Source organism: Chaetodon trifascialis, chromosome 3, assembly GCF_039877785.1.
Source record: "Chaetodon trifascialis isolate fChaTrf1 chromosome 3, fChaTrf1.hap1, whole genome shotgun sequence".
In the NCBI taxonomy this organism is placed as follows: domain Eukaryota; kingdom Metazoa; phylum Chordata; class Actinopteri; order Chaetodontiformes; family Chaetodontidae; genus Chaetodon; species Chaetodon trifascialis.
In genome coordinates, this window is record NC_092058.1 from 5,100,281 (window position 1) to 5,127,041 (window position 26,761).

The 26,761-nt window shown below is 43.3% G+C and overlaps 2 protein-coding genes across 4 annotated transcripts; one reads left to right on the plus strand and one right to left on the minus strand.

Moving 5' to 3' along the window:
- Window positions 1-811: 811 nt before the first annotated feature.
- On the minus strand, window positions 812-6,001 carry LOC139328839 (uncharacterized). Its single transcript, XM_070958870.1, has 5 exons — window positions 5,035-6,001; window positions 4,199-4,366; window positions 3,900-4,078; window positions 3,439-3,679; window positions 812-3,092 (listed from the first exon to the last, which is right to left on the minus strand). Exons 1-5 carry the CDS (start codon window positions 5,686-5,688, stop codon window positions 2,601-2,603), a joined length of 1,734 nt encoding a protein of 577 aa, XP_070814971.1. The 5' UTR covers window positions 5,689-6,001; the 3' UTR covers window positions 812-2,600.
- A 1,067-nt stretch (window positions 6,002-7,068) lies between these two features.
- Window positions 7,069-19,694, plus strand: kctd6a (potassium channel tetramerization domain containing 6a). 3 transcript variants are annotated; one of them, XM_070958872.1, is made up of 6 exons: window positions 7,069-7,183; window positions 8,628-8,736; window positions 9,021-9,190; window positions 13,936-14,188; window positions 17,673-17,831; window positions 18,878-19,694. In XM_070958872.1, the coding sequence occupies exons 2-6, from the start codon at window positions 8,710-8,712 to the stop codon at window positions 18,986-18,988; spliced, it is 720 nt and encodes a 239-aa protein (XP_070814973.1). In that variant the 5' UTR covers window positions 7,069-7,183; window positions 8,628-8,709; the 3' UTR covers window positions 18,989-19,694. The 3 variants fall into 3 exon arrangements, with proteins under 3 accessions (XP_070814973.1, XP_070814972.1, XP_070814974.1); XM_070958871.1 differs by having other exon boundaries at window positions 7,076-7,187; XM_070958873.1 differs by lacking the exon at window positions 7,069-7,183 and adding an exon at window positions 7,274-7,354.
- The last annotated feature ends 7,067 nt before the right edge of the window (window positions 19,695-26,761 follow it).

Here is a 26,761-nt window from a genome sequence, read left to right on the forward strand (position 1 = left end):
TGAAACACACATCAGTTTTTAAATGTGTACCAACTGAACACTGTCTCTATTTTCACTATAATTAGTACCACATTATACAATTATTATTAGGGAATTGGACTCTAAAAACGTTACGGTGGTGGCGGGGGGACAAAAAAAAACAACATTTTTATGAGATGATTTCTGCTGAAGAACGCCTGAAGAAAAATAGATCTGAAACAAAATTTCATTTTGACTTATTTTTGACAGTTTTCCTCACAGTTCATAAAATATTGAAATTGTAAGAAAAAAAGCTAACATTTGTTCATGTCATGTTGCTGTAATTACCGTTCGTGTGACTTGTAAGTAGCATTCATTGGAACATACAAGTCAGAATTATAACTGGATAACAGATTTTTCTGAAAGCTCTGAGATTACAGACTTAGCACCAAACATACAGTGGTATCCAAACATTTGGGTACTCTTGGTCAAAATTTCTGTTATTGTGAAAAACTCAGTGAGTAAATGATCCAATTTCCAAAAGGCATTAAGTTAAAAATGAAACTTTTGAACGAAAGAATGAACTAAAATCCCCCAAAACACTGTGACTCTTGGCTGGCTACAAAAAGCCTTTACAAGCTGTGGTGCTTGCCACTTTTTGTTGTTTTGAAAGACAGAAATAAACAAGGAATCTTACATAAAATATTTAATAGATGTATAATCTTAACTTTGTGCCTTCAGGTTATCATCTACTCACTTTGATATTCACAGTAACTGAAACTTTAACCAGGGGTGCCCAAACTTTGGCATGCCGCTTTATAAATGGACGCATTTCAAGAGTCAAAGTCTGTTTCAATAACTATTTAATTGTTACAGTGTTACTTTCTCAGCCAACAGTATTTTCATCCTCACGACAAACTCTGTAATCACTCAACCATCTGGAGTTGTCAGATATTGTGAACGCTCGCACATGACATGAAGAGTGCATAAAGGTCTCAGGGTGCTTCAAACAGCAGACTGAAGCCTTGTTCTGTTGGCTTCACTGCAGCCAACAAACAGTTAACAAAAGAAAACGTTTCCAACAAACACAGCTTCAGTATAGAACCAGAAAGATCCTCAGTATCCACAGTGTTCAGAGTAAAAATTGACCCATGTTCTGTCCCTGTGAGTTTAAAAGCTTTCCTTTATGTTAGAGGAGCTCTGAACTGAAACAGTGCAGACACATTTAACAGAGATATTTCAAACCTTAGCAGGATCAGAAATTAAACATGTTTTACCTCCTGATAACTTCCATCATCCAGCAGTTGGCTAAACATTAAGAACAGAAAAGGCTCCTGCTGCTGGTCACTTATCTGTAACCTGCTTTCCTTTATAAATTCTTCACCCCAAGTGTGTAGTTTTGTTTTTCCCTGCTGAAGGCCAAAGGTCAAAGCTTGTAAAAAAAAAAAAAAAAAAAATACAATATCTAATTTGATACTAACTATATGGAAATAGTCTGAGAGAGTATTCATGTCCAATGGCCAGTTTTCAAAAAGGAAACCAGAAAATGATGCAGCGGTTAGCATCATACTAATACAGCTTAAAGACGGACTGCAGGATCTGTCGCCTGTTTGGCGAGAACGAAGCAGTTAATGAGAGAAATAAAATGCTATTTTTTTCTGATAGTTTCATGGCCTTTAGGTTTGAAAGCACTAATAAACACAACCCTGCAGGAAGGCGCCATTTTGCCAGATTTTGTGTTAACGCAGCGGAAGTGCACGCCCCATCCTGTCCACTGTGGCTTCTGTGTGTGTGTGTGTGTGTGTTTGGAGCGTGCTCAGCGCCACCCTCAGTCACACACACACAGATTTGCGCTCTGTGTCACACACTGCGCTGTTATTGGCTGGGCGCTACACACCCACTGCCCAAAGGTTGACGCCCAGAAACATCCTGAACATGGCGAAATAATAAGAGAATAAAAAAATGACAGGCAGAGGACGGAGTCCCTGCAGATAAACACACCGTCACACACTCCTGGAGGGTCCTAAGTGACGACTGAGGGACTAGTTTTTTGATGTTAAATTGTCACTTTAGTCTTTTTTTTTCTTTTCAGATTATTACATTATTTACCACATATCCAATTTCTTTTAACCACAGGTGGGCCGAGTACTTCATCATATGTCCCTACAGTTAGCACCAAATTACACAGCTCTGCGCAGAAACATTTCATTTTCCATGACTAGAAAAACACATCGTTTCCTTTCTAATGAATTACCAGGAAACAGTGAGACCTGTAACACCATGTTGCCATGGTTCCATCACATATGGAAAGTGTAATGAAAGCTCTGTTTGGTTGGTTGATCCAGATCACCTGAGACACACGATCAGCCGGTAAAAATGAAGCAGATAATCATGTGATTCATCAGCTTTGGCCGTTTTATTGTTACTTTCAGTTTTTTGTTTTGGAGGCGTTTCTGGGCTCAAATGAATTTGTTTCTGTTTCAAACTGATTCTTTTATTAACTTCACAAAAATGAAAAATTAAAGTAAAGCTCTCATAAGTTTCGCTCCAGTTACTAACCTCCTACAGTTCCCAGAATGCCGTTCAACACCTTCCAGAAAAGAGGGTGTGACCTGTTGACTTCTTGGGCGGAATTTATAGTCTTAGGGAGCCGATAGGTCAGACCGTCCGACCTCTGAGTGTCCCTTCAGCAGGCCGAGCCTCACCACCACTACCCGCCTCTTCTTCTGCTCCGACCCTTCATCGTTATCCTCATCCTCCTCCTCCTCTCTCTCCTTCACCTTTCGTTTCCCTCTCTCCTTCCTCTTCTCCTCCTTCCTCTGCTTCTTCGCCTTCTTCTTCCTCTTCTTCTTTTCCATCTCTGCCTTTTCCTCTTCTGCTTGATCCTCCTCCTCTTCCTCATCTTGGTCACCGTCCTGCACGTCTTCCTCTTCCATTTCCACCTCTACCTCCTCTACTGCCATCTCCATTTCCTCCTCTTCTTCTTCTTCCTCCTCCTCCTCCTCGTCATCATCGTCCTCCTCCTCATCCTCTTCTTCTTCTTCCTCCTCTTCCTCCTCCACTTCTTCCTCCTCCTCCTCTTCCTCTACATCTGTCACCTGTTCTTCTTTCATGTTCATACTCTGTCGTCCGTTCTGTGTTGGTCAAAGGAAACGAAGCACAAAGTTAAGAAACTAAAATCTGCTCTGGTGCCCCCATGTGGCTGAAATGATAATTACACACTAGGAAATAAAATGATGCAGGATGGAGCAGTAAGAGAAAACTTGGCTATTCTCAGATCGCAGAAAAAAGCTCAAAGATTAGCAGATGATAATAAATTATGTTTATTGACGCTGTTCTGGGCTACAGTGGAGATTTAAATGTAAAGTTTGCACCAAAGAAAAGGTCATGTCATGAGCTTAATCACAACGTGTTTCAGGACTCGGGATTGTAGTTAGTTTTGAGCCCTGCACTACCAGCGCCACTGATCATGATACTCACCGTCTTCTTGCCGTTTCGGAGCCTGTGCAGCAGTAACCTCACAGTGTCTTTGTTCTGACACAGTCCCATGGTGTTGAGGGCATCAAGAGCAGAGCCAGAGCAGCCCTGCAGGCGAAGCTCTGCCCCCAGAGCAGCCTGCAGGAAGTTGTTCTTCCAGATGTTCCTGGTGAAGAGGGGGATGGAGAGTGCCACCACGGCCCGGCGCTCCAGCAGCGTCTGGGCCTGCTCCTCTGAAAGCAGGCTGCCACAGAAACAAACAGAACAGAGATTCATCAGATCACCAACCCACATCTGGTTAGATTTAGACCCACAGACCCATGAAGAGGTCTTAGTAGATCATTTCAGGAACTAAAATTAACTGTCTGCACCAGCAGGTTTCCTCAACGTTTTGGCCAGGGACCTGTGTTAAAACTCTGTGGACTGCGTGAACTAAACACTGCCGTATCCCAACCCAGACTTACTGGCTGCTCTTGGAGAGGGCGTTGATGTCAGGGAACAGCGAGGTGAGGCAGGTGGTGACGAGTGGAGCTTTGTCCTGGGCCCAGTTCAGACAACGCCGCCAGGGGAAGGACGACAGCGGCTTCCTGCTTGACACCTTCTGATGGAAGGGATTATCCGTCTGCCGTGTCAGCGCCTTCATCTATCCCACCACCAGGAAACAAATTACACCATAAAAACACAAGTGCTGGATATGACGTAAAGCAGGACATGATTGTCCTGACCGACAGGTGTATCAACCACAGGGAGCTTCTTTCCTCACCTCCTCTTTCAGCTGTTTGCTCCAGAACTCCATCATGGGCTTCCGGGCACCTTTGGCAGACCAGAGCATTTTGAAAGCTGCCTTGTAGCAGGACTTGCTCACCAGCAGTGCTGCTTTGCTCTTCTTCCCCATCCGGCGACCCTTCTTCTTTTTGTCTTTCCCCTCTGACTGCAGTCACCAAGCAAACAGAGCACATCTTAGTGCCTCCCACATGTATGAAACATGGTCATACTGTTGGTTTTGGCCCATTAACCGACTGTTACCATTGACTGTACACTACTTTTGGGACATGTTGGGCAGGGCCAGACCAATATTTGAGACAGAATCAAGAATTAATAAAAAATCTGATTATGATATATCAGTGTAAATTTTCCCTGTGTTAATTGGAAATCTGACTTCAGGGGGCAGGCCTACAAGCATGATTTGTGACATCACACATAGACTGGAAGCCAATCCTGGCCCAATACTCAACAGACACAAGTGTGACATGGAAACTTTAAGCCTCAAGTGCATCCACTAAGAGCAGACTTTACTGTCAAATAGGAGACAATTTGGGCCCGTAGTTAATCGTGTGACATGGAAAATATATGCATATCCATCTCATCTGGAATTTTCAGTGAGGGAGAAGGAAGAGGTGCCATTTTAAAGATTTGAATGTGGTGATTATACTTTTTTTCTGGAAAATGTCAGACACACATTAGGAATTTTTTATGTATACCTTAGAGGATCTTTAAACTCTGTGACGGAGGGATAATCTGAGGCTCATATGGCAGAATCGCCTGAACTGTGATTGCACCATTATCAGCATATCGCGATAACATCAGCCACACACTCACCTGCTTTATCACAGGCGGTTTGAGCCACATGGACCGCTTCCCACTCTGTCTGCGCTTGCATTTGCTCCTGACGACTTGCGCGCAGGTCTCGCATAGGAAGGACTTCTCATGCACTGCGGACTCCGGGAAGACCCACAGCACAGTCTCCGGGGTGGTGAAAGTGAACACCGCCCGTCGGTTGAAGCTGCGGCCCTGCCGCTCGAACTCACACTTGCAGCAGGAGCAGTTTTTGTCCTCCGGCCGTTTGGCACGCCGCCGACCACCACGCGACATACCTGGGGTGGCGGAGGCGGCAAGTTCAGGGGCTGCTCTCTTCTGGGGATCTTCTTCGGTCTGCGGCGGCAGCGGAGAGGAGGCCTCCACATCATTTCCACCGGGGCAGTCCACCTCCGCACCCACGGCAGGTTCGGGAAGCTCTACCGATAGGGTGGGCTGCCCCGCCGCACTCTGCTCGGGTTCAGCCGGTGCAGTAAAGCTTTCCTGCGCGTTGACTCCTGCGTTAGCCGCCGGTGTGTCGGAGGAGGAGGAGGAGGATGGCTCCATGGAAATAAAGTTACTGGCCGCAGAGTGGGCATAGTCGTGCTCGTTTGGCTCTGACGGAGGACCATTTTCCTCATCGTTCCCCGCTTTAGTTTCGTTGTTTTCACTCGCCATAATAAACGGACGGGCTCTGGTTTTAGTCAACAATCGAAATACGCAGAAAGAAAAACTGTGTCTGTGGTCATCGCTGTTCACAGACCAGCAGGCTAACAGCACAGGCTAACACTGAAGCCCGCCAGAATAGATCGCGGGACTTCCACTCAGACGTCTCAATATAAAACTCTCCTGAACGCTTTAAGCGACGTGTGCAGTAAAGTTGGTTGAATATTACAAATGCACGGGGACAAAGTGAAGACTGTTTTTAGCAGGTATAGTTCCAGAGCAGATGAAAAGACAGAGCCGTGACCAACAGGATGTAGCCACTGATAAACAAAATAGTTTCCGTGTTTCTGTCACCGGCACGCGATGCTGGCGCCCCGGGTGGTGGGAGGTGGGCACTACATGTCTGTAATAGACACTCATGAAGTGGATGACGTAACAATAAATATACATATAAGTATGCCAAAAAAGTGCCTTTTTCGAGCTTGTCCAGTATGAGGATTTTTCTCTGCCTTTCTGTCTTTTATATCATTGTAAACTGAATATTTGGGGGTTTGAACTGTAGGTCCTTCAAAATAAACAATTTGTGCCCATCACCTTAGACTCTATAATGGGTAGTTTTCATAGATTTTTGATGTCCTGTTAACCAATTGCTTAAATTATTAACAAGGAAATGATTTATAGATTAATCAATAATGAAATAATTAGTTGCAGCCCTGGCAAGGTGCTTCAAAAGAATTACATTAATTATATCAGAAGGTCCCCATACTATGAATCTATTCATTGGTACACACAGCGTAAGTATGTAAGGGTATGTAATAATACAGAAATATGCTTCTCGTAATGTTTCAGTCTTAAATTAAGTCTGATATTTCATACAATATCTTTACAGCAGTTAATGCACTAAAATATTGTGCACTATATTAACTTAATACTATAACAACTACTGTAACAAACAAGCAACAGAATTGTAAATTCATCATAATATAATCACTATCATAACAGCCATTAATCACTACATTAATAAGGTCCACTAAGTTTACTATTATTCCAAAAATACATTGATTGGTTTAAGGTTACTCAAACATTTTGGGGCTTTTTTTTCTGATGGAGTTTACGTTTTACAGTTAAAACTTTAAACAGTGGTGGTTATAGGAACAGGAATGTTATTTTTCTTAGCTTTAAAACAGCATTTAATAGACTTTCATGTTGGGGAAAAGAAAACTGTGCAATCTGAATATATTTTCTATTTGAGGGGAAACCGGCGATACGTGCGCGCGATTTTTCTAAAATCCTTTCTACAACTCAGAATGTACAATAATTTTGTTTTTCTCATCGTCACAATAACTAATTTCATCAGGTTTTATTTTGATAGGTCTTACCGGAAGTTTCCTCAGTCGGCGTCTGATCTGACAACAGTGTAACGGATGGATGTACATGGACAGGTTAGCTAGCTTCACCTCCAGGTGTGTGTCCCATTAAAGCAGCGGCCAACAGTGATGGGACGGCTGTAAGTAAAACGGACTTTTTCAGATTTTATCTAATTTAATCTGTCAAAATGACGACGTGACGTCTCTGTGTCTTTATGTCATGTTAGCTAGCTTAACCGCAGCGAGACTCCTTTTAGCTTCATTGAGACGCAGAGAGGCGGCGGTGTTTGGTTAATCATCACACGCAGCAGGTGGTCCTCGCCATCATGTGTCAAAGTCTGTAGAAAACCAGAGGGAAGGTTTTACAGTATGACGCAGTCCAGGTCAGCAACAACAAACAACAACAAACTGGTCACTGAGTGCACGTTGTTGTACTGAGCTGCAACTGACGGCTGTTTGCGTTGTCTGAGAGACATTCAGATGTCTGAAAATAAAGACACATGTCTCTGTCCTAAAAACCAAGAAACCGTCTTCAAGTTAATTGTTTTTCCCAGTCAATCAAAAACCCAAAGGTATTCGGTTTATAGTGCTAGAAAACACGGAAAAGCAGAAAATACTCCATATTATACAATCGAGAGGCTGGAACTAACGGATGTTCAGCCAATTCATCAGTCTGTCCATTGGAGGATGAACGGGTTCTGCTCTATTACTGATTTGGGCTCAAAGTAAGTAAGTAATTAAGTAAATGAATAAATAATAAAACATATTTAGTGTGTACAATTTTAGGAGACATCTTGAAATGTCCAACCAACAGTCCAAAATTCAACGATTTTCAATTTATCTGGACATGAAACAGAGAAAAACAGCAAGTCCTCACACTGAAGAAGATGGAGGCAGAGGATGTTTTGTATTTGTTTAGCAATGTGCAAAAGTTTACCGAATGCTTGACGTCCTGGGATGTGATGGAAATAATTCTTTGATAGTAATGATCATGAATAATTCTAATAATGAAGCATAGACCATATCGAACATGGACTGTGATGTCACCCATATGTTTCTGAAGAGCCGCCTGCTGTCCCCATCTTGGCAGTGCCAGACTTCGCCAAACTCCTGGCTAATCCGAAAATGGGCCAAGAGGCGGAGTGTAGGTGGATCTTAGATGGGCCGAATGAAGCCTGTTCGCTGAAATCTAGAAGCTAGATGTCAGTCAAAGATGCAATGCCCATAATTCTGCATAACTTTAATTTAAACAAGTGAATTATATAAACATTTGATCTTGTCCAGTTGTCTCAGACAGGAAATTAGTTTGTACAAGGCTGTAAACATTTTTATTTCTGCTGTAAAGATGGGCATTGTATGGGGATTGATGGTTGATTCATGTGTTTTAAATCAGAGTTTGTCTCTGAGATTTCAGAAATGAGGTCCACAGCTCCTCCTCCTGATTCTCACTGACCAGCACATGTGGACACATCGGAGCCACAAGACTAATCAGCCAGATGATGTCTGGACCATGGCAACACGGCATCAGCTGGCTGCTTATTTCCATGGCAACCACCTCACAAGCTGTTCATCTTCTTGTTGCAGGTGTTGGTGGAAACACAGAAATGATCTTCTGAACAGTCTGACCTGACGAGAAACAACACAGACAGCCCAGCGCTCGCTGCAGATGGAGAATGGAGACCTGGGTCACATGGTGTGTGTGTGTGTGTGTGTGTGTGTGTGTGTGTGTGTGTGTGTGTGTGTGTGTGTGTGTGAGCGTGCGTGTGCGTGCATGTGTGCATCACACATTAACAATGAGACAGTTTTTAATGTGGCTCAGTTGCATCATGACCGATCTGCTTGACATGATAGTTACAGGAGATCAGACTGCAGAGTTCAATAAGTTTAAACTCCCAAAACACGAATTAATCCTTGGTGTCGTCTGTATTTGGAAAGGCCTTCAGTGCTGTGTCTGACTATTGGTTCTGCTCTGTCCAGATGGGGGAGCCAGTGACTCTGAATGTGGGCGGCTGTGTGTACAGCACGTCTCTGTCCACGCTGCAGCGCTACCCAGACTCCATGCTGGGAGCCATGTTCAGAGGAGACCTCCCCACTGTCAGGGACGCACACGGAAACTACTTCATCGACCGCGACGGCCCGCTGTTTCGGTGAGTGTCAAGTCAGGTCAGATTTTTTTAATGCAGCTTAATATCAAAAATCACAAATTTGCCTCCAGGGGCCTCACAATCTCTACAGCACACCTAATTTACATATACTTATGCTTAGACCCTTGATTCAGGTAAAAACGTTCCCCCCAAAAAACTTTTTTACAGGAAAAAAATGGAAGAAACCCGAGGAAGAGCAGTGGAGGAGAGGACAGACAGACATCAAGTAGATGTTGTGTGTGCTGAATTGAACAGTAGTGTGAGTGTGTGTCCATGCAGTTGAATTCTATATCTGCGGCTAGCTGATCAGATGAATCACATTTACCCTGCAGTAAACCCAGTATGTAATGCATGTGTTTATTCTGTTTGGAATATCTTTGCATAGTAAGCTTGTGACAGGCTAGCACGACAACCATGCTGACATGCAAAATGTTTCATGTAAAACACATACTAACATCTAATAATTACTTAGATGCATATCAGCCTTTTGAAGGACCATTTCGCTGATTTTCAACCTTATCCTGATCTATCTAAGTTAGTGCTATAGTGTGAAAACGCCTGCAGTTGTTACTGATGTTATCTGTGCATCCGGGGTGAAGATGCAAAATTTGTTCTTCTGACACTGGTGTCAATGTTTGACATGTACAGAGACATAGTTGCAGCTAGAACTACAGGCTATTTCATCTTGGGTTTCTAGTCTCCGCCTCTGGGTATCCAGGGAGCTTGCTCTACATGCCGCTCCAAAGCAAAACTTCCTTGTTCTCTTTTCTTGTATTGCAAACAAGTTATGTTTCCAACAAGGATAATGGCATCCCAAAATGTGAGTGCAGAGGATGTTCTGGACGAGGATACATTGGCTGACTCAGCTGCGTTCATTGGAACCAGTATGATTGAGTACACACTCGAAGAAATGCAGCGACGAGAGACCGACACTGTTGTAGCATTAGCCTGGCTAGAGGACATGACAGGCAGTGACCATCCAGAACCTGAGCTGACAACCCAAACCAGCAGGGCGACAGGGCAGATGACCATTAAGTCAGTAATTTTGTTACCTAATGATATGTTTTGACCAACAAAGTAATAGCTAGGCTGATGATACACAGCAATGATGGACAAGTGGTTTTCTCAAAACTTTTGTACTCATTGCAAGGAAACCTGGGGTACATGGTTGAAAGGTTAGCATCTGTGGCAGACAGGGAAAGCTGTTGATTTTGGGGTGGGTTTCTAGGTGAAGAGGGAAGAGTGCTCTGATAACCTTTTTCAACCTGTTATGGGAACAAGACAGCTGAACAGAACCTGTTCTGTACTTTTTAAATCGAGGCATATGGTAAAAAATTAAAAAAGATTAAATATCAATGCGAAGTACAAAATGTTTATTAATTTTTAAAAACAAGGTTTCACTAAATGCCAGGGTTCTCTCCACAGTCAAGATCTGTTATTTTAAAGGTAACTAGATGTGTCTGCAGGCTGGAATGACTGCCTGAAAAAACATTTTGAAATACACCCATTCCAAACTCAATTATTCCAGGCTTTGCAAGGCCAGGAAAAACTAACAACATATTGAATTGCGCAGTATTTTTATTTGTCTTCAGCTTTTTGCTTGACTTCACATTACGTCACTTTGGAAATGGTGGTGTTTCACAGTTGCTTCCGCTTTGGATGGTTTTTGGGACTGCTGCAATGCTTGGAGGAAGAGCAGGCTGGGGGAGCTGGAGTGATGACACTTTAAAGCACAGGTCTCAAACTCAGTCCACAAAGGGCCGAGTGGCTGAAGGTTTTCTTTCCAACCAAGCAGCAGCACACCGGACTTGACTCATTTCATTAGCTGATCTCAGTCTTCAGACAGCTGACTGGTCAGACTGCATGCTCTTGATTGGTTGGAGGAAAAACCTGCAGCCACACGGCCCTTTGTGGAATGAGTTTGAGATGCCTGCTTTAAAGGAATGGCCGGGTTCCATCTTCATGCAATGACAAGTTCATCAAGGCGCCCTCTGAAATTGTGCGTGTGAGCTTTGTAAACTGTCTACACAACCCATCGCTTGGTCCTCCAGCTATAAACAAGTTTCCTTAGCAACTCAACTTAAGTGACAAAAAAGATATTGAGGGAAACTTAAAAGAACATAGTAGTTGCTATTATGTATAAAAACAAAATACCTTGGTGGAATTCTTTAATAAAGGAGACAAACAAACAGTCAAGATTGTCTTTTTGTCTTTTTGATATTGCAAGGAATAGGAGAAGGCATACGTGCCAAATGTTCGAGACAAGATTCTCAGTGAAACGAGAACTGGGAAAATTTATAGTCTTGGTTTTACAGACATGAATATTATAACTCACGCAAGCTGATAGGTCTTCTGTGAAGACACGCAACAAAATAAGAGGGAAAATGGAGTTTTGGACAAAGTACAGAACAGTTGTAAATTCCTGCTTGGGCAGCAGCCTGTGACAAGCCAGGGTCTCTTTGTAACAAAGGAGGCCCTGTGTTCTGTTCACTCAGCATACAAAAACGATTATATGGTATTCTTTGGTAAAATGTACTAAAGCAATGAAATTACTAACAATTCCTACACAACATGTATGCGTTTCATACCTTTACCAATAGTGGTGGGCTTCCTCTTCACAATATTTTCATGGTGTTACAAAACAAATTGCAAATTGCCCTCTTTCTGTTATGCCCATTCAGGAGAACTGTTTTGCCTCTTGGGCATGTACTTAACATTGCAGAGTGGGAACCTTCAACGGACCTGTGTAATCTCAGAAAAATGCATTGTTTTCAGAAATGAGGATTCTACCACTCTTAAAAAGTAACTGATGCAAAGTACAGTGCACTCCTGAATGTTTGAAGTGGCCATCATGTTGTGGAAGTTCTTTAGAAGGTGCTTTTCTTGGACCAGAGCACACAAGTCCTTGAAGGCTGGGGATTCCGGCTCAAACCACTTATTCTTCTTCTTCCTGGCCTCCTTGCTTGATGGCTCATGCAACACAGCTGCACTGTTGGCAACCAGGGGATGATTGCCAAGAGCCGCAATGTCCTTTGAGACAGTCCCAATGCGACCTTCATCTGTGTGCCAAAAAAATGAAACGTTGGTGTTGTATCCACCCTCCTGGTCCATCTTGAAGAGTTCTAACACAGAGGACTGAGACACAGTTGCCTTTGATTCTTGCCAACCTTGTCATCAGTGTGGTTGTGTGTGGTTACATGGTAGTAAAGTCTGATTCTGAATGGAAGCTCTCATCATGAGGATCCAGGCATTCAGTGCTTCTTAAACTGGTTTAAGGTCAGCCTGTAGAAAGGTACATTTGGTCATAGGATGATAGCTGACAGGTAGGAACATGCTAGCAACCTACTAGCAAGTCACCTATTGTTCACGATAAGCATTCCAGCTGTCAATGGCACATTGAAATGATGATCACGTTGGTGCCCAAACAAAGTTGTGTGACTGTGTTCTAATACATCACACTTAAATAATCAAATTTCAAATAGTGCTAGTTTCTAACATGTCTGTGGAGATTCTCTGTCATCAAGGTCATGGTTATCCAAGGACGGTTGAATCGAGGACAGCTGGCTCATTATTTAGGTCTTTGTTACCGCCTGGTTTGTTAGTGCTCCTGGCTGTTGTAATGGCAGTTGTTAGAGGCGTTGGAGTGACCTAAGGCGAAGCGTCAATGGAATTGTCACATAAAGCCAATTGTGAATAGCTGTTACATCCCCTGGGAAGGGATGAAAGGACAATTTTGTAGGTGGTGGATAGGTGTGTCATAGACCTCCTCATCTGTTGAGGCATGGTTTCTCAACCCATCTCGTCCTGTCCCTCAACAAAGGAGGGGGTTTATGAGTATATGAACTTAACTCTTTGTACACAGTGCTGTGTTTGAAACGCCCACCTTCATGAACTGGGCAGGTTTTGGAAGCATTCGAGGGTGAGGCATTGGAAGCTCCTCCTGGTACATGTAAGCACTGCCAGCATGAGCAGGAGAACTCAGCTGTCTCGGTCAGTTTAGCAGGCACTGAGGAATTTATTGCTACAATTAGCTACATTTATCATCCACACTGAATGAACATTCACATAAAACGTGGCAAAATTTCCCTTTAACTGGATCTGTGTTATGCTAAAGTCCTGTTTCGATCAGTGAAAGTCTGATAGTGAAGAGCTGAGCCTGAAAAACTGAGTCTGAGATGTCCTAAAATGGCCACCACAAAGAGGATTAACTCTGTATTTTGTGGGATGAACTCAATTCCACACCGTCCTGCTGCCTAAAGCAGAGTGTGGATTACTTCGCCGCAGAAAGTAGTCCCCAACAAATGCAGTATTTACTCCTGTTGAATGATCTTCAAAACTGTAGTGACCAGCTCTTTTAGGAAATGAATGAGCCTCTTTTAAACATGAAACTATATATTTGTGAGCTGTTTTTAAAGATTTACATCTTCAGTGGGACTCAATGAGCTCAGTGCCACAGACAGATTGGGGAAGTCAGAAACTCCTGAGGTCCGAGCTATCACGTTGTTGATTTTGTTTTTATTCGTGGGATTTGCTGACAATACGATATACAGCATAGCACAAGGAAGAAGGAAGTGAATTCTGAGCATAAATGTGAAACTGTCAAGAAGACTGAAACAAACTATTCTCACTCTAGAGTTGTACAGCAGCTCTCTCTCTTCCTGTCCTGACTTACACTGACAGCTTAGAGTTTTACAGAATCATCAGCTCAGCAGTCTGCACTGATCTTGTCTCTGTTTCTGCTGCTTCAGCTACATCCTCAACTTCCTGCGGACATCAGAGCTGACGCTGCCGTGCGACTTCAAGGAGACTGAACTGCTCAGGAAGGAGGCTGACTTCTATCAGATTGAGCCCCTGATCCAGTGCCTGGGAGACCCCAAACCCATGCTGCTTTACCCCACAGACACCTACGAGGAGGTGGTGGAGCTGTCCAGCACCAGGAAGCTGTCCAAGTACTCCAACCCCGTTGCAGTCATCATCACCCAGCTCACCATCACCACTAAGGTAACTGGGAACAGGTCTGGTGAGGGTTGTATTGATTGAACATTGTTATATGCACTATCATCTTATCTATTTGTTGACCCTCCCGCCTGCTCCTGTCTCTGTATTTTCCCTGTTCATTCATGGAGTCAAACAACTCTGAATAACCACTAACCTTCTCAAAATTTGAAACATTTTAGTCCCAGTAATACATGTTGCTTCATGGGCATCTACACATCTTCGTCGCTATTTAGCACTTTGTGTCATAAAATGCAATTTAACAGCATTTCTCATGTTTGCTTTGGAAATTGAGGTCTGCTACGATGTTTCAGTCCATATCCGAGGAGGGCTGAATCAAGGGCAACTGGACTTGGTTGTAGAAGCTTGTAAACGTTCTACCTCTTATCCAAGGAGTGGGGAGTTGTCACATGAGGGCAACTGTGAATTCAATTCAGTTTTATTTATATGTCTCAGGACACTTTCCATATAGAGCTGGTACAGACACACTCTATCTACAGAGATCCAACAAATCCCCCATGAGCAAGCACTTGGCGACAGTTGCAAAGAAAAATTTCCTTTTAACGGGCAGAAACCTCAGGCAGAACCAGGATCTGGGTGGGCGGCCATCTGCCTCGACCGGTTTGGTTGTTAAATCTCCTCAGAAGGTAGAAAAGAACAGTATTGTATGTGGGGATAAGAGGTGTTGAACATCTCCTCTATTGAGGGATGGTTTCTCTGTTTTCACATATGTAGCCTCCCTTGCTCCACTTTCAAACCCTCTGTCCTCCCTGTCCAGAATATGTACGTCCTCAAATGAGCGTCCCTTATCTTTTAGTTGTAGAGTGACTGCAGAGTCTTGGCCTGAGGAGTTGGTCCTCCTGTGTTGAATCATGCATTTGTTCGGTGTTTTTTTAGTTTCCCCCATATGCAAGTCTGTCCATTCCTCACTGCATTGGGCTGCACACACAATTGTTTTTCCTGTGTTTGGGTGTGCAGTGTTTTGGGTACGACAGTTATACAGGAATGCAGTATTTGCTGAAAAACCTCTTGAGTTTCTCAGATACTGAAGGCATGAATGGAATGACAATGTTGTTGCGTTTGTTCTGCTTCACCACCTGCAGTGTTGGTCTCTTCCTGGATCTTGTGGCTGTTTTCACAAAGGTCCGGTAAGAGTATCCACAAGCTTTAAGTGTATCCCTCAGGTGTGTTTGATTCAGCAAAATTGTTCAACAATCAATAATCCTTCAATCAGTAAACATCTATTATCCAACTACAACACAAGTGGCTATAAGACCAGCAGCTACACCAGTGTTGTAAGTGTGTGTGTGTGTGTGTGTGTGTGTGTGTGTGTGTGTGTGTGTGTGTGTGTGTGTGTGTGTGTGTGTGTGTGTGTGTGTGTGTGTGAGAGAGAGAGAGAGAGAGAGAGAGAGAGAGAGAGAGAGAGAGAGAGAGAGAGAGAGAGAGAGAGAGAGAGAGAGAGAGAGAGAGAGAGAGAGAGAGAGAGAGAGAGAGAGAGAGAGAGAGAGAGAGAGAGAGAGCAGGCAAGATGGTGGAGTTTCAAGACTGTAAGATATGTGAAGTTCAAGGAAGGACGTGTTTCCACACCTCAAGATGGCGGGAGCAATGCTATGTTGTAACACTGCTATCTGCACCTTTAAGGTGTGTGTGTCGGTCCGTGTAAAGGCGTGTGGATCTGTGCACGTGTGGGTAAATGAGAGAGAGAGAAAGGCAAAATAAAGCAAAAACAGATCTTAATTGCCACGGAAAGACACAATAACCGTCTCTTTATCACACAGAAACCCAGCGTGCTGTGGCTCTGGACTTTTAATTCATAAAGTGCAGTTTAGCGGCTTTATCTCAGTGGCAGAAACTAACACAAAACAAAACGAAGCCAAGCGGCGTGGGTCGCACAATCAGCATAACGTGCTGAGCGCACGGAAACAGGCAGCAAGTACAATGATTGAAGTATCTTAAACAGCGACAGGACTCGGCGTCCGTTGATTGCACAAAACAGTGAGGCATATACAACAATGGCACTTACATTAATAGGCTAGCATTCGCTGTCTCTGCCCAGACAAAAGCCTCTTACTCGAGATCACTTCTGGAGCAATTAACGTGCATCTCAGTCCATCGGATGCGTCTGCCGTTTCTTCAAGCTCAGACGATGACTGGCTGTATGTGGCTTCCTCAGTGGTTTAACGGCAGGCTGGTCCTCGTAGGCAGCAGAGGATAGCAGCTGAACAGGTTGAATGAGAGCAGCACTTAGAAGTGATTCTTCTGTTTCTTGAAGAAAATGGTGAACTTTCAGAGGACCCAAATGTGTTCAATAAACATGGACAGTCTATTGCTTATCCAGCGAGTTAGAGGACTGTTGCCTAAGTTACTTAAAATACAAATGTTTGATTTGGGATGAGACACTTCCTGTAGCAGTGGAGGAGCACGGTGGAGCGGGGAGTGCTGATTGCTATATCCTTGATGATGTCATGGCCGTGTCATGGCTGACTTCAGGTGAGTCTTGTCCAATGCAAAACCAGGATTTGGATCCAGGCCAGATCTGACACTTGGGTGGGATTTTCAAGGCCTGACAGGATTTTGTCCTTTGTTCTGAGTTCATTATTGGGCTTTGGATTCTGCATGTAGGCCTTTGTTCAGGCTTTTGTCTTCACATGCAGGTCTGTCTTTGTTCATCCACGTGCTGAGGTCCCAGCATCGGTCTGTGTGTGTCAGTTTCCTGTATATTCCAATGTGGAGGTTCCTGGCCTCTTCACTGTGTGGAACAGTTCAAAAAGGCCAAGCTGTTGTTCCTGACATTCCTCTTGTGTGAACTTTATGTTGCTGTCCACTGAGTTGATGTGTTTCGTGAAGGTTTACACTTCCTTGGTTTTGATTTTTACCCATGTGTCGTCCACATATCTAAACCTGTGGCTCGGGGCTGCCTCTGCCTTCTATTTGAAACCACTGATAATGGCCCCACAGAGGTGGAATACCTGGGACTCCCCACCTGTTTTATTACTGTAAATCTGCTGTGATTTCTATTATTGTTTGTGAGCTGCAAGAATAGGTGACATGACAATATATAAAATAAATGAGATATGAATTTGACAAATGTCAGAAATGTTTCTATACTGTTTCTACTGTGGTATCTGCCCCTTTATTACAGTACTTCTGGCTGTGTTAGATCATTGTGGACAAGGTTATGAATCAATGAGCAAGGACTGATTTCTGGCAATACTTTACGGATTTTTATATGATTTTTGACATTAATGTGATGAGAAGTAGCTTAATTTATTTATTTATTTGCTGGTTTATGAAAAAAACAGGAAATCCTGTCTGTTTGTTTTGTCCATAAATATTTCCAGAAAATTGATTACAATAAAAATTGATATCGCGGTACAAAAAAACTAAATAGCCTATTCTGAGACTGACATTTGTATTTTAGGCTAAAACAGAAAACACAAGATTAATGAAGACATTTTAAATAATTAGTCACATGACTCTCTGTTTTCAGGTCCATGCAGTGTTGGAGTCCATCTCCAGTAGTTTCACAAAGTGGAACAAACACATGATGGACACCAGAGACTACCAGGTGTCCTTCACCTTCGGACCATGTGACCACCAGCAGGAAGTCAGCCTGCGTGTCCACCTGCTTGACTTCATCTCCAAAGCTGTGTGTGGCTTTTATCTCATCTTTGACATTGTGTGTTGGAAATTATCTTCCTCGAAATCACTGTTTAGATCATTCAAATTGATTGTTGGCTTAGTGGTCAATATTACAGTGTTTATTTTGTTGGAAGACATGAGGGCAGATGTTTCATCATGGACATGTGTGTTGCATGTGAAAAAGCAGGAAATAAAATCCACAGAAAAGAGCCCTTCTTCACTCTGGACCACAGCACAGTTCTAAATGAGTAGGTGCAAAGAGTCCTGAACTACTTGCTCAGGAGGCTTTTAAGCTTTGTTTATGGCTGCTCGAGACACCATGGCCTGGGCTTCTGCAGATGGCACGTGAGCTACAAGTGCATGCAGAGAAGTTTGTCCTCAATGCAGTCCTTTGTGTTTTTTTTCCCCAAACACCCAAGGGGTGTACAAAGATACAAACAAAACATTCTGTGAAGAAACAAGAAGTCAACAAGTGTTAGCAGAAGAGCGCCATCGACCAACATGCCTGTAAATGGCTGTGCAGCTCCTCATTGCTGAGGAAGAAATGTAATTAGTTGCAAACTCATTTGTCTTCATGGACACACTTAATCGCCATTATACAACCTTTGAATTTGCCCTTGGGGATTAATAAAGTAGTTTTATATTAAATGTAAAAATTGATCTTATCAGTATTTGTGGCAGCTGTGTTCTCAGTTGTGTTGTAATGAACTAATGTCATGTGCCTTCTTATTTTCCATCTTGGAATGAAAGGCCTCATGTGCACAGTTTGTCCCTAGTCTCAAAAATTGCAAGAGACATAATCACCTGCTGCAACCAAGAGGTTAGATTATATCACTTTCACTGCACGAACCCTCGCACCAGGAACACTGTGTGCAGCATAAACAAAGCTGTTCAGCAAGGTGCAGGCAGTCATCAGTTATGCCCTCAGGAGCACGTTGACCAGACATGGTCCAGCCGTATGCAGTGTTTCGATCAAGTCTACACACAATACAACATAGTATTTTTTTAATCATAAAGTGAACTCATGAATCTTTGTTTGTCATTATTTTTCAGGGTTTCACAATACGCAACACACGTGTTCACCACATGAGTGAACGGGCCAATGAGAACACAGTGGAACACCACTGGACGTTCTGCCGACGAGTTCGCAAAGTCAACGACTGATGGACAAACTGACGGTTGGACAAACTGATAGAAGATGTGTTCAGACAGACAGAGACTCACTGGTGGTGGTTTTGTTCTTAGTGTTCATGTTCTGTATGACATTTCTAAATCATCCCCTCCGTCTCCTCAGAGCTAAAGCACAAAGTGAAGTACTGGAGGTCTAGTACACTACCTACAAGTGGTATATTACCATACATTACCTTTATATACTATATGAGCAAAAGAATATGGACAGCCCCTCAACCTTAATGGTATAGCACACAATAATAGTCAACCGTGAGCTTCCAGCTTTGTGTCAACACTTTGTGTTTGGTCCATTCCTGTTTCAACATGACAATGCCCCTGTGCACAAAGCCAGAAAGAAATGGTTTCCCCAGTTTGTTGTGGAAGAAGTTGGACTGGCCTGCACACAGCTCTGACCTCAGTTTCATCCCGCAGCTTTGGGATGAACTGGAACACTGACTGTGAGCCAGATCTGATCGCCCAACATCAGTGCTGGACCTAATTGATGCTGAATGGGAGCAAATCCCTGCAGCCAGGTTCAACATCTGGTGGAAAGACTGAAACCAGAGGAGTGGAGTTACAGCAGCACATTAATGAGCATGGATTTTGAATCGCATGATCAACTTTTGGCCACACAAATCTGTTGTACATCAGTGACTAGGAATGAATATTAATTGCAAATAAAACAATCTGGAAAATTGCATTAATTTTCATCTCAGCTTCTCCTTTTATCTCCTTTTGTCTACCATTATCACAAAATAGGCAGATTTGGACCAGTTTAAAGGATAGGGTCACTTCTTTTTTTTCAGGTCTGACTTAAAACAATAGCCAGGTGTTTCTTGATGTAATCATTTCTCCATTTCTTTCTGGACAGCAAGAAATCCCTAACATGCTTCCAATGAAAGTGATGGGAGGCAAAATTCTGCCTTTGTTATACATAAAGTATTTTTAAGTTTATTTGAAGCTGATATGAGGCTTCAGCAGTCTCAGACAAATTGAATTAGTGTTTTTTGTATAAAGTTTGCTCTGTTTCCGCATACAGCATTTGAATGAAATGAAGAGATAGCACAAAGGGGATTTTGGCAGACACTTGATTTGTTTGACTGCTGAAGCCTTTCAGATAAACTTTCAAATACATTATGCAGGGAAAGAGGACTGTGGATTTTGTCTCTTCACTTATCTCGGATGCACATTAATGGTCCAGCATCTAGGATTTAGTGGCATCCAGCAGTGAAGTTGCAGACCGCAACCAACGCCTCACCTTCCCCTCTGGTGGCCGCTAAAACCGTGAAAGGCCCTCTCTAGACTCAGTGTATGATTTGTCCATTCTGGACTACTGTAGAGACATGGCGTACTCCATGGAAGAGGACGTGCTCCCTCTGCAGATATAAAGGACTAATTCTAAGGTAACAAAAACACAACAATTCACACCAAAGTTTGTTTGAAAATCAGATTTGTTTCTCAACTCAGATCTTTAAGACAGACTGTCTGCACTGTTATTTGAAAGGGATCAGATCAGATTTGTGTGTCCAGACATCACCAACCTAACGATGCTGTTTGAAACGAAACAGAATGTGGTCCTTTGCTAATTCCTTTGGACATTCTCAATTGAAAACAGCCCAAAAACAACATATTTAATGTTTGTCCTCATCAGCTTCATTGATTTTTGTAAATATCTGTTATTCTGAATCCGATACAGCAATACATTTCAAAGACTGGGAAAGATGTGGAATTCTCCAGAAACACCTGTTTGGATCATTCCACAGGTAAACACAGGTTCATTGGTAACAGGTGATAGTATCATGATTGGTTATGAAAGGGGCATTCTGGAAAGGCTCAGTCATTCACAGGCGAGGATGGAGTGAGGTTCACCACTTCCCAACACAGAAGCATGCGACAAGGACACCCATCACTTGCCCTCCATATAATCATGCTGTAAAGTCAACGCAGCACGTTCTGCGTTGTTCTCCGTACCACTCTGATAGTAACAGAATGAATCTTTTAGCTCTTAGTATGTGTTTTAGGGCACATTCATTGAATCTGTCACCTTGGTTTCATGCCTGTCTGATACACTGATAAATTCGAGATGAATTGCAAAAAAATGTTATGTTTATTCAACATTTTCTTTCTTTCATTTGCATTACCTTGTTAAGCCATGTTCAGACATTTGGACTCAAATACCAGACATGTAACATACTGCCATTTATTTTGAAATGAACTCAAGTGACATCCTGGAACTTCCCCCACAAGACTCAAAATCTCCCAGTGCAGTGACCTGGAGAAATTAACAAAGACTGAACTTTAAACAATTGCCCTCTGATGAGCAAGCCAGAGAACCAACTTGTTTTGTTTCCCTGGGCAACAGAAACATTTCATTTCTATTTCACTCAAATACCTGAAAGACCTTCAAACAAAATGGAAGGAAAGCTGATTTTTTATGTCAAAGCTTCCCAGCATTAACAAACTACCGGGACTGGGACAGCACAAGGAGCTGGGTTGGGGTTGTTTCGACAGCTAGAAGGTCAGATCAAGTAAAACATCCTTGAATGTGGAGATTTATCAAATAGAAAATCACTGCACAGCAAACTGCACAGAATCTTGCAGTTAAAATTTTCACATTACAAGTTTATCTACTGCTCGCTCATGTTTGATCAGTCAAACTCAACTTCTTCCCTTTATTTTATTGCCAGAGACTCTGTGTCAGCTGCCCCTTTAAACTGAATGAGAAGGGTTCAAGTGTCATCCACTTGGTGTCATTTTTAACAATTTATAGTATAAGTACATGTCAGACCTGAAACAACCTATACATATTTGGTAAAGTTAAATTAATGCAAATGAGGCAGTGTTTACTGCACAATCAACCATGTCATTGCACAAAAAAGATCCTGTTTTTCGTTTGTTGGTATTTGGCCTCTGGTTGAATTTCATCACTCAGTTAGTCATAACCACAAAGCAACATCTTTGCAGTATGGACTTAAATTTGTGTGAATATGCCTATATCCTATTCAGTTTGTCTCAGTCCTTAACCAGACTGGGAGAAACACGAGCACAGAACAGAGAGTGGTTTCAACCTACAAATTAAAACCAATCAAATGACATGTAGGTGCCACAGTGACACCCACACATTGACACCTACTACTGTGTGAAGAAATACGGACCCATCATGTTTTTGAAGGGGATCACTGTGTTGACACAGCAGGGATCCTGACAGAGAGACTCCGGGATCAACTTCTGCAGCAACACAATCCTACGTGTTAAGATCCTGACTCACCCCTGTACTGGAAGTACTGGACCAGCTCTTTGTTTAAAGTGTCAGTTTCTCAGTCCTACAGAGTTTTACCCTAATAGGTTATGACTTATGGGTGAGGTCATACCTGTTTGGCAGAGAACAGGTGGTGGATGTGGAAGGGACCTTGTCCTCACCACTTAAATTAACTTGTAGAGTTCCCCACGGGAGTATTTTGGGTCCTCTCTCTCTCTTTTTTTTTTTTCTTTTTGTTATATGTTAATGATATGCAGTCAGCCATAGATTGTAATTTGTTTTTATTTGCAGGTGACTCAGCAATTCTACTCTCTCAAAGAGAAATCAGAGGTGGAAAGGCTGCTTAGTTTAGAACTCCTCAACCTCAGTGCTTGGTTAATGGACAACAAACTGTCTCTCCACCTTGGCAAGACAGAGTCAATTCTTTTTTGGGTCCAGAAATAGACTGAAAATGTCTTTGGGGTTTAGGGTAGTCGTAGGGGAAGTTGTAATTACGGCCAAGGAAGTGGTCACTTACTTGGGCTGTATAATAGACAATAAATTAACAGGGGAGTTTATGGCCCAACGAGTCATCTCAAAGGTAAGCCAAAGGACTAAGTTCCTGGCAAGAATATCCAGCCTCTTAGATACAAACACCTTGAAAACCCTCGCCGATGCTCTTGTTCAATGCCATTTTGACTATGCCTGTACATCTTGGTACACTGGCACTACTAAAGGCCTTAAAGACAAACCACAGATCAGGTAAAATAAACAGATCAGAGTGGTCCTCAAACTCTATCCTAGACCATTTCTCCAATCTTAGATGGCTTAGAGTGGAGGAGAAAGTCTCTCAGCTGATACTGTGTTTAGTTTATAAGATAAGAAATAACTTGGCACCCAAGTATCTGTCCAGTCATTTTACTAAAATTAGTGACTCACACAATTATTTCACCAGGGGGAGTTCCACTGATTACAGGTTCGGCCGGTTTAAGAGCTGTATGGGGAAGTATTCTTTCTTATACTCGGCAGCTGTCTTGTGGAATGGCTTGCCTGCCAACCTCAAACTGTTTAGCTCCTCCTACTTTCAGTTTAAATCTCCAATAAAAAAAATGATTATCAAATTCAGAAACAAAAACAAAACAGGAATATTGTGCTGTCTGTCTGTGTGTCTGCTTGTCTGTCTGGGGACTTAACCCTTGTTTTCTTGTAATTCCTTTAGTCATTGTGTCTTTTGTGTTTTTTGTCTTGTTTTTACTTGCTTGATTTTATTGTTAATTGACCCCTCTTCTCTTTTATCCTCAATGTTTTTAGCATATGTGTTGTTACTCCCTTTCCATCTTTATGGACCACAATGGAAACAAGCATTTGGGCTTTATTGTGTTATTATCCTTTTGAACACTTCTTGTCGAATGAAGAACTATTTAAGGTAGTGGTGAGGAGACACACCTAGCTACAAACTACCTACATCCAGTCCCATCCTCATTGATTAAAGGAGAAGAAGAGGGCCTTCAAGTCAGGAAACAAAGAGGAGCTGAAAACTGTTCAGAGGGAGATCAGAAGGAAAATCAGGGAGGGGAAGGACAGATACAGGAGGAGAATGGAGGAACAGCTGCAGGAGAACAACACCCGGGGAGTATGGAGAGGCTTGAAAACCATTTCAGGCCACCAGAAGCCAAACTCTCAGGCAGCTGGGGATTCAAAGTGGGCAGATGAGCTGAACACCCCTCCCCCAGCTGTACCAGCACTGCAGCAGCCCTCCTTTGATCTGCCAGCACTCTGCCCAAGTACCCCCCCCCCCCAACATTATTCAGCTCACCGCCACCAACGCCACCCCCACTGTTCCTCCCAGCCCCCCATCCACTTCACAAGACACTCAGCCCCCCTGCTCCAACTTGTCTCTCACACCTCTCCAGGTGAGAAATCAGCTCAGGAGGTTAAAGACCAGGAAGGCTGCAGGACCAGATGGCCTCAGTCCCAGGCTCCTCAGATCCTGCTCTGACCAGCTGAGCAGGATCATTGGACACCTGTTCAACCTGAGTCTGAGACTGGGAAGGGTGCCACGCCTTTGGAAGACGTCCTGCATGGTACCTGTGCCAAAGACCCCACATCCTAAGGACCCTAGCTGCTATAGGCCGGTGGCACTAACATCGCACCTCATGAAGGCCCTGGAGCGGCTGGTCCTTGCCCACCTGCGTCCCCTGGTGAGGTTGTCCATGGACCCACTGCAGTTTGCGAGTCACCTGGGAGCTCTGTTCGGATCCTTTTCCTGGACCTCAGCAGTGCTTTCAACACCATCAGGCCAGCCATCCTGAGAAACAAGCTGGAGCTTTCAGGAGTGGACCAACACCTCACATGCTGGATAGTGGACTACCTCTCCAACCACCCACAGTATGTGAGGACACGGGACTGTGTGTCAGGGACTGTCCTCTGCAGTGTGGGGGCCCCCCAGGGAACGGTGCTGGCACCGTTCCTCTTCACCCTCTATACAGCTGACTTTTCCCACCTGTCACCCACCTGCCACCTGCAGAAGTTCTCTGATGACTCTGCCATCGTCAGCCTCATCACAGATGGGGACGATAGGTCATACAGAGGACTCATCCAGGATTTTGTGGACTGGTGTCAGCAGAACCACCTCCTGATTAATGCGGATAAAACCAAGGAGCTGGTTGTGGACTTCCGTCGGTGCCCGCACTCTCCCTCATCACCAGTGAACATCCAGGGAAGGGACATTGAGATGGTGACATCTTATTAGTACCTGGATGTTCATCTGAACAACAAACTGGAATGGACTCATAACACCACTGCACTTTATAAAAAAAGCTCAGGAGGCTGAGGTCTTTTGGGGTGCGTGAGGCACTCCTGAAGACCTTCTATGACTCTGTTGTGGCCTCTGCCTTGTTCTACGGTATAGTCTGCTGGGGGAGCAGCATCGCAACAGCTGACAGGAAGAGGCTGGACAAACTCATCAGGAAGGCCAGCTCTGTCCTGGGATGCCCTCTGGAACAGGTGGAGGAGGTGGGGGAGAGGAGGATGACAGCCAAGCTGTCCTCCATGACAGACAATGACTCCCACCCCCTCCAACACACACTCACTGCACTGAGGAGCTCCATCAATGACAGGATGCTACATCCAAAGTGTGTGAAGGTCATTCCTTCCTGCAGCTGTCAGACTGCACAACAGAAACTGCTCCAAGTAATCAGTACAATAATATGTATAATAGTCTGTGCAATAACCTGTGAAACAATCTGTGCAATTACCTGTGCAATAATCTGTGCAATACCACCGGTACATAACAGTCTGTAAATACTATTTACAATTTTTTTTTTAGGATGACGTTTTTCTTTCTATCCCACCCTTTTGTATATACTTGTTGTGTTTAACTTGCATGCACTCTTGTCTCTTACCATTCTATCCACTTTATTGGTGCTGCTGTGAAATTGGAATTTCCCCTCGTGGGACGAATAAAGGCATATTGAATTGAATTGCATTGAATTGAATTGAATTGAATTGAATTGAATTGAATTGAATTGAATTGAATTGCAGCAGAGGGAGTGAAGAAGAATTTAAACTCCATTTTATAATCCACAGTCAGTTGGAAAATAGTTATTCCTGTGTGCTCTGTCACCTTGAATTGACTAAATTTTTCACCATCAGTATTAAATCCCGGAAGAGCAGGGCAATAAATGTAGTCAGGTACAGAAGGCTGAGGTATTTACCAGGGGGCAGAAGATCAGGCAAAGTCAAAGGCAGGCAGGCAGGCCCAGTAAAGAGAGATCAGTGCAATAGAAAACACTGGAGAGTCTTGCATGCTGCAAAGAACAATCTGGCACTGAGCAGCTTAAGTACTCCACTGACTACAGTGAGCCTCAGGTGTGTTATCAGGTGAGTGGGCAGGTAGATATGGCTGAATGTGGAAAGTACTGGCTGAGCAGGTGAACAGATGAGAGGGAAAATGGCAGTAGGTAAGAGACTGAATGAACTGTGACAGTGTGCACCTTTTATCTGTGCTTTTTTTTTTTTCAGAATTTTCCACTTACCTTTTGACTTTTATCATGGATTGTTATAGGCCACTAGTCACAGTCTACACGACTTCCTCATTTAGGGGCCTATGAGAATTCCTCATTTGGGTGCTTAGTGGAAAATTCCAAGACTCACTTGATTCCACATCCAAGATCATAAATTGTTTTCCATTAACATAGTTCACCTTACTAGAGCTTATACTTGACAACAACAACAACAACAACAACAACAACAACAACAACAACAACAACAACAACAACAGCTTAAATTCAATCATTGTTACAACTTATATGACAAAAGCTCATGTGCATTACATTACCACACTAGGACTGGGTGATAAAAGTCCTTTTACTCACAGTTCTGACATGGGTTAGGGCAGTGTTTCTCAATTCCGGTCCTCTGGCCCCCCTGCCCTGCATGTTTTAGATGTTTCCTGCTCCAACACACCTGATTCAAATGAGTGGCTCGTTATCAGGCCACTGCAGAGCTTGATGACGAGCCGATCATTT

Coding starts and splice junctions, on each gene's coding strand:
- kctd6a (XM_070958872.1), top strand. CDS start 8,710: ATGGAGAATGGAGACCTGGGTCACATG. Junction 9,191..13,935: donor CGCGACGGCCCGCTGTTTCG/GTGAGTGTCAAG, acceptor CTGCTGCTTCAG/CTACATCCTCAACTTCCTGC. Junction 17,832..18,877: donor TTGACTTCATCTCCAAAGCT/GTGTGTGGCTTT, acceptor ATTATTTTTCAG/GGTTTCACAATACGCAACAC.
- LOC139328839 (XM_070958870.1), bottom strand. CDS start 5,688: ATGGCGAGTGAAAACAACGAAACTAAAGCGGGGAACGATGAGGAAAAT. Junction 4,367..5,034: donor AACCGCCTGTGATAAAGCAG/GTGAGTGTGTGG, acceptor TGGTGACTGCAG/TCAGAGGGGAAAGACAAAAA. Junction 4,079..4,198: donor GCAAACAGCTGAAAGAGGAG/GTGAGGAAAGAA, acceptor GTGGTGGGATAG/ATGAAGGCGCTGACACGGCA.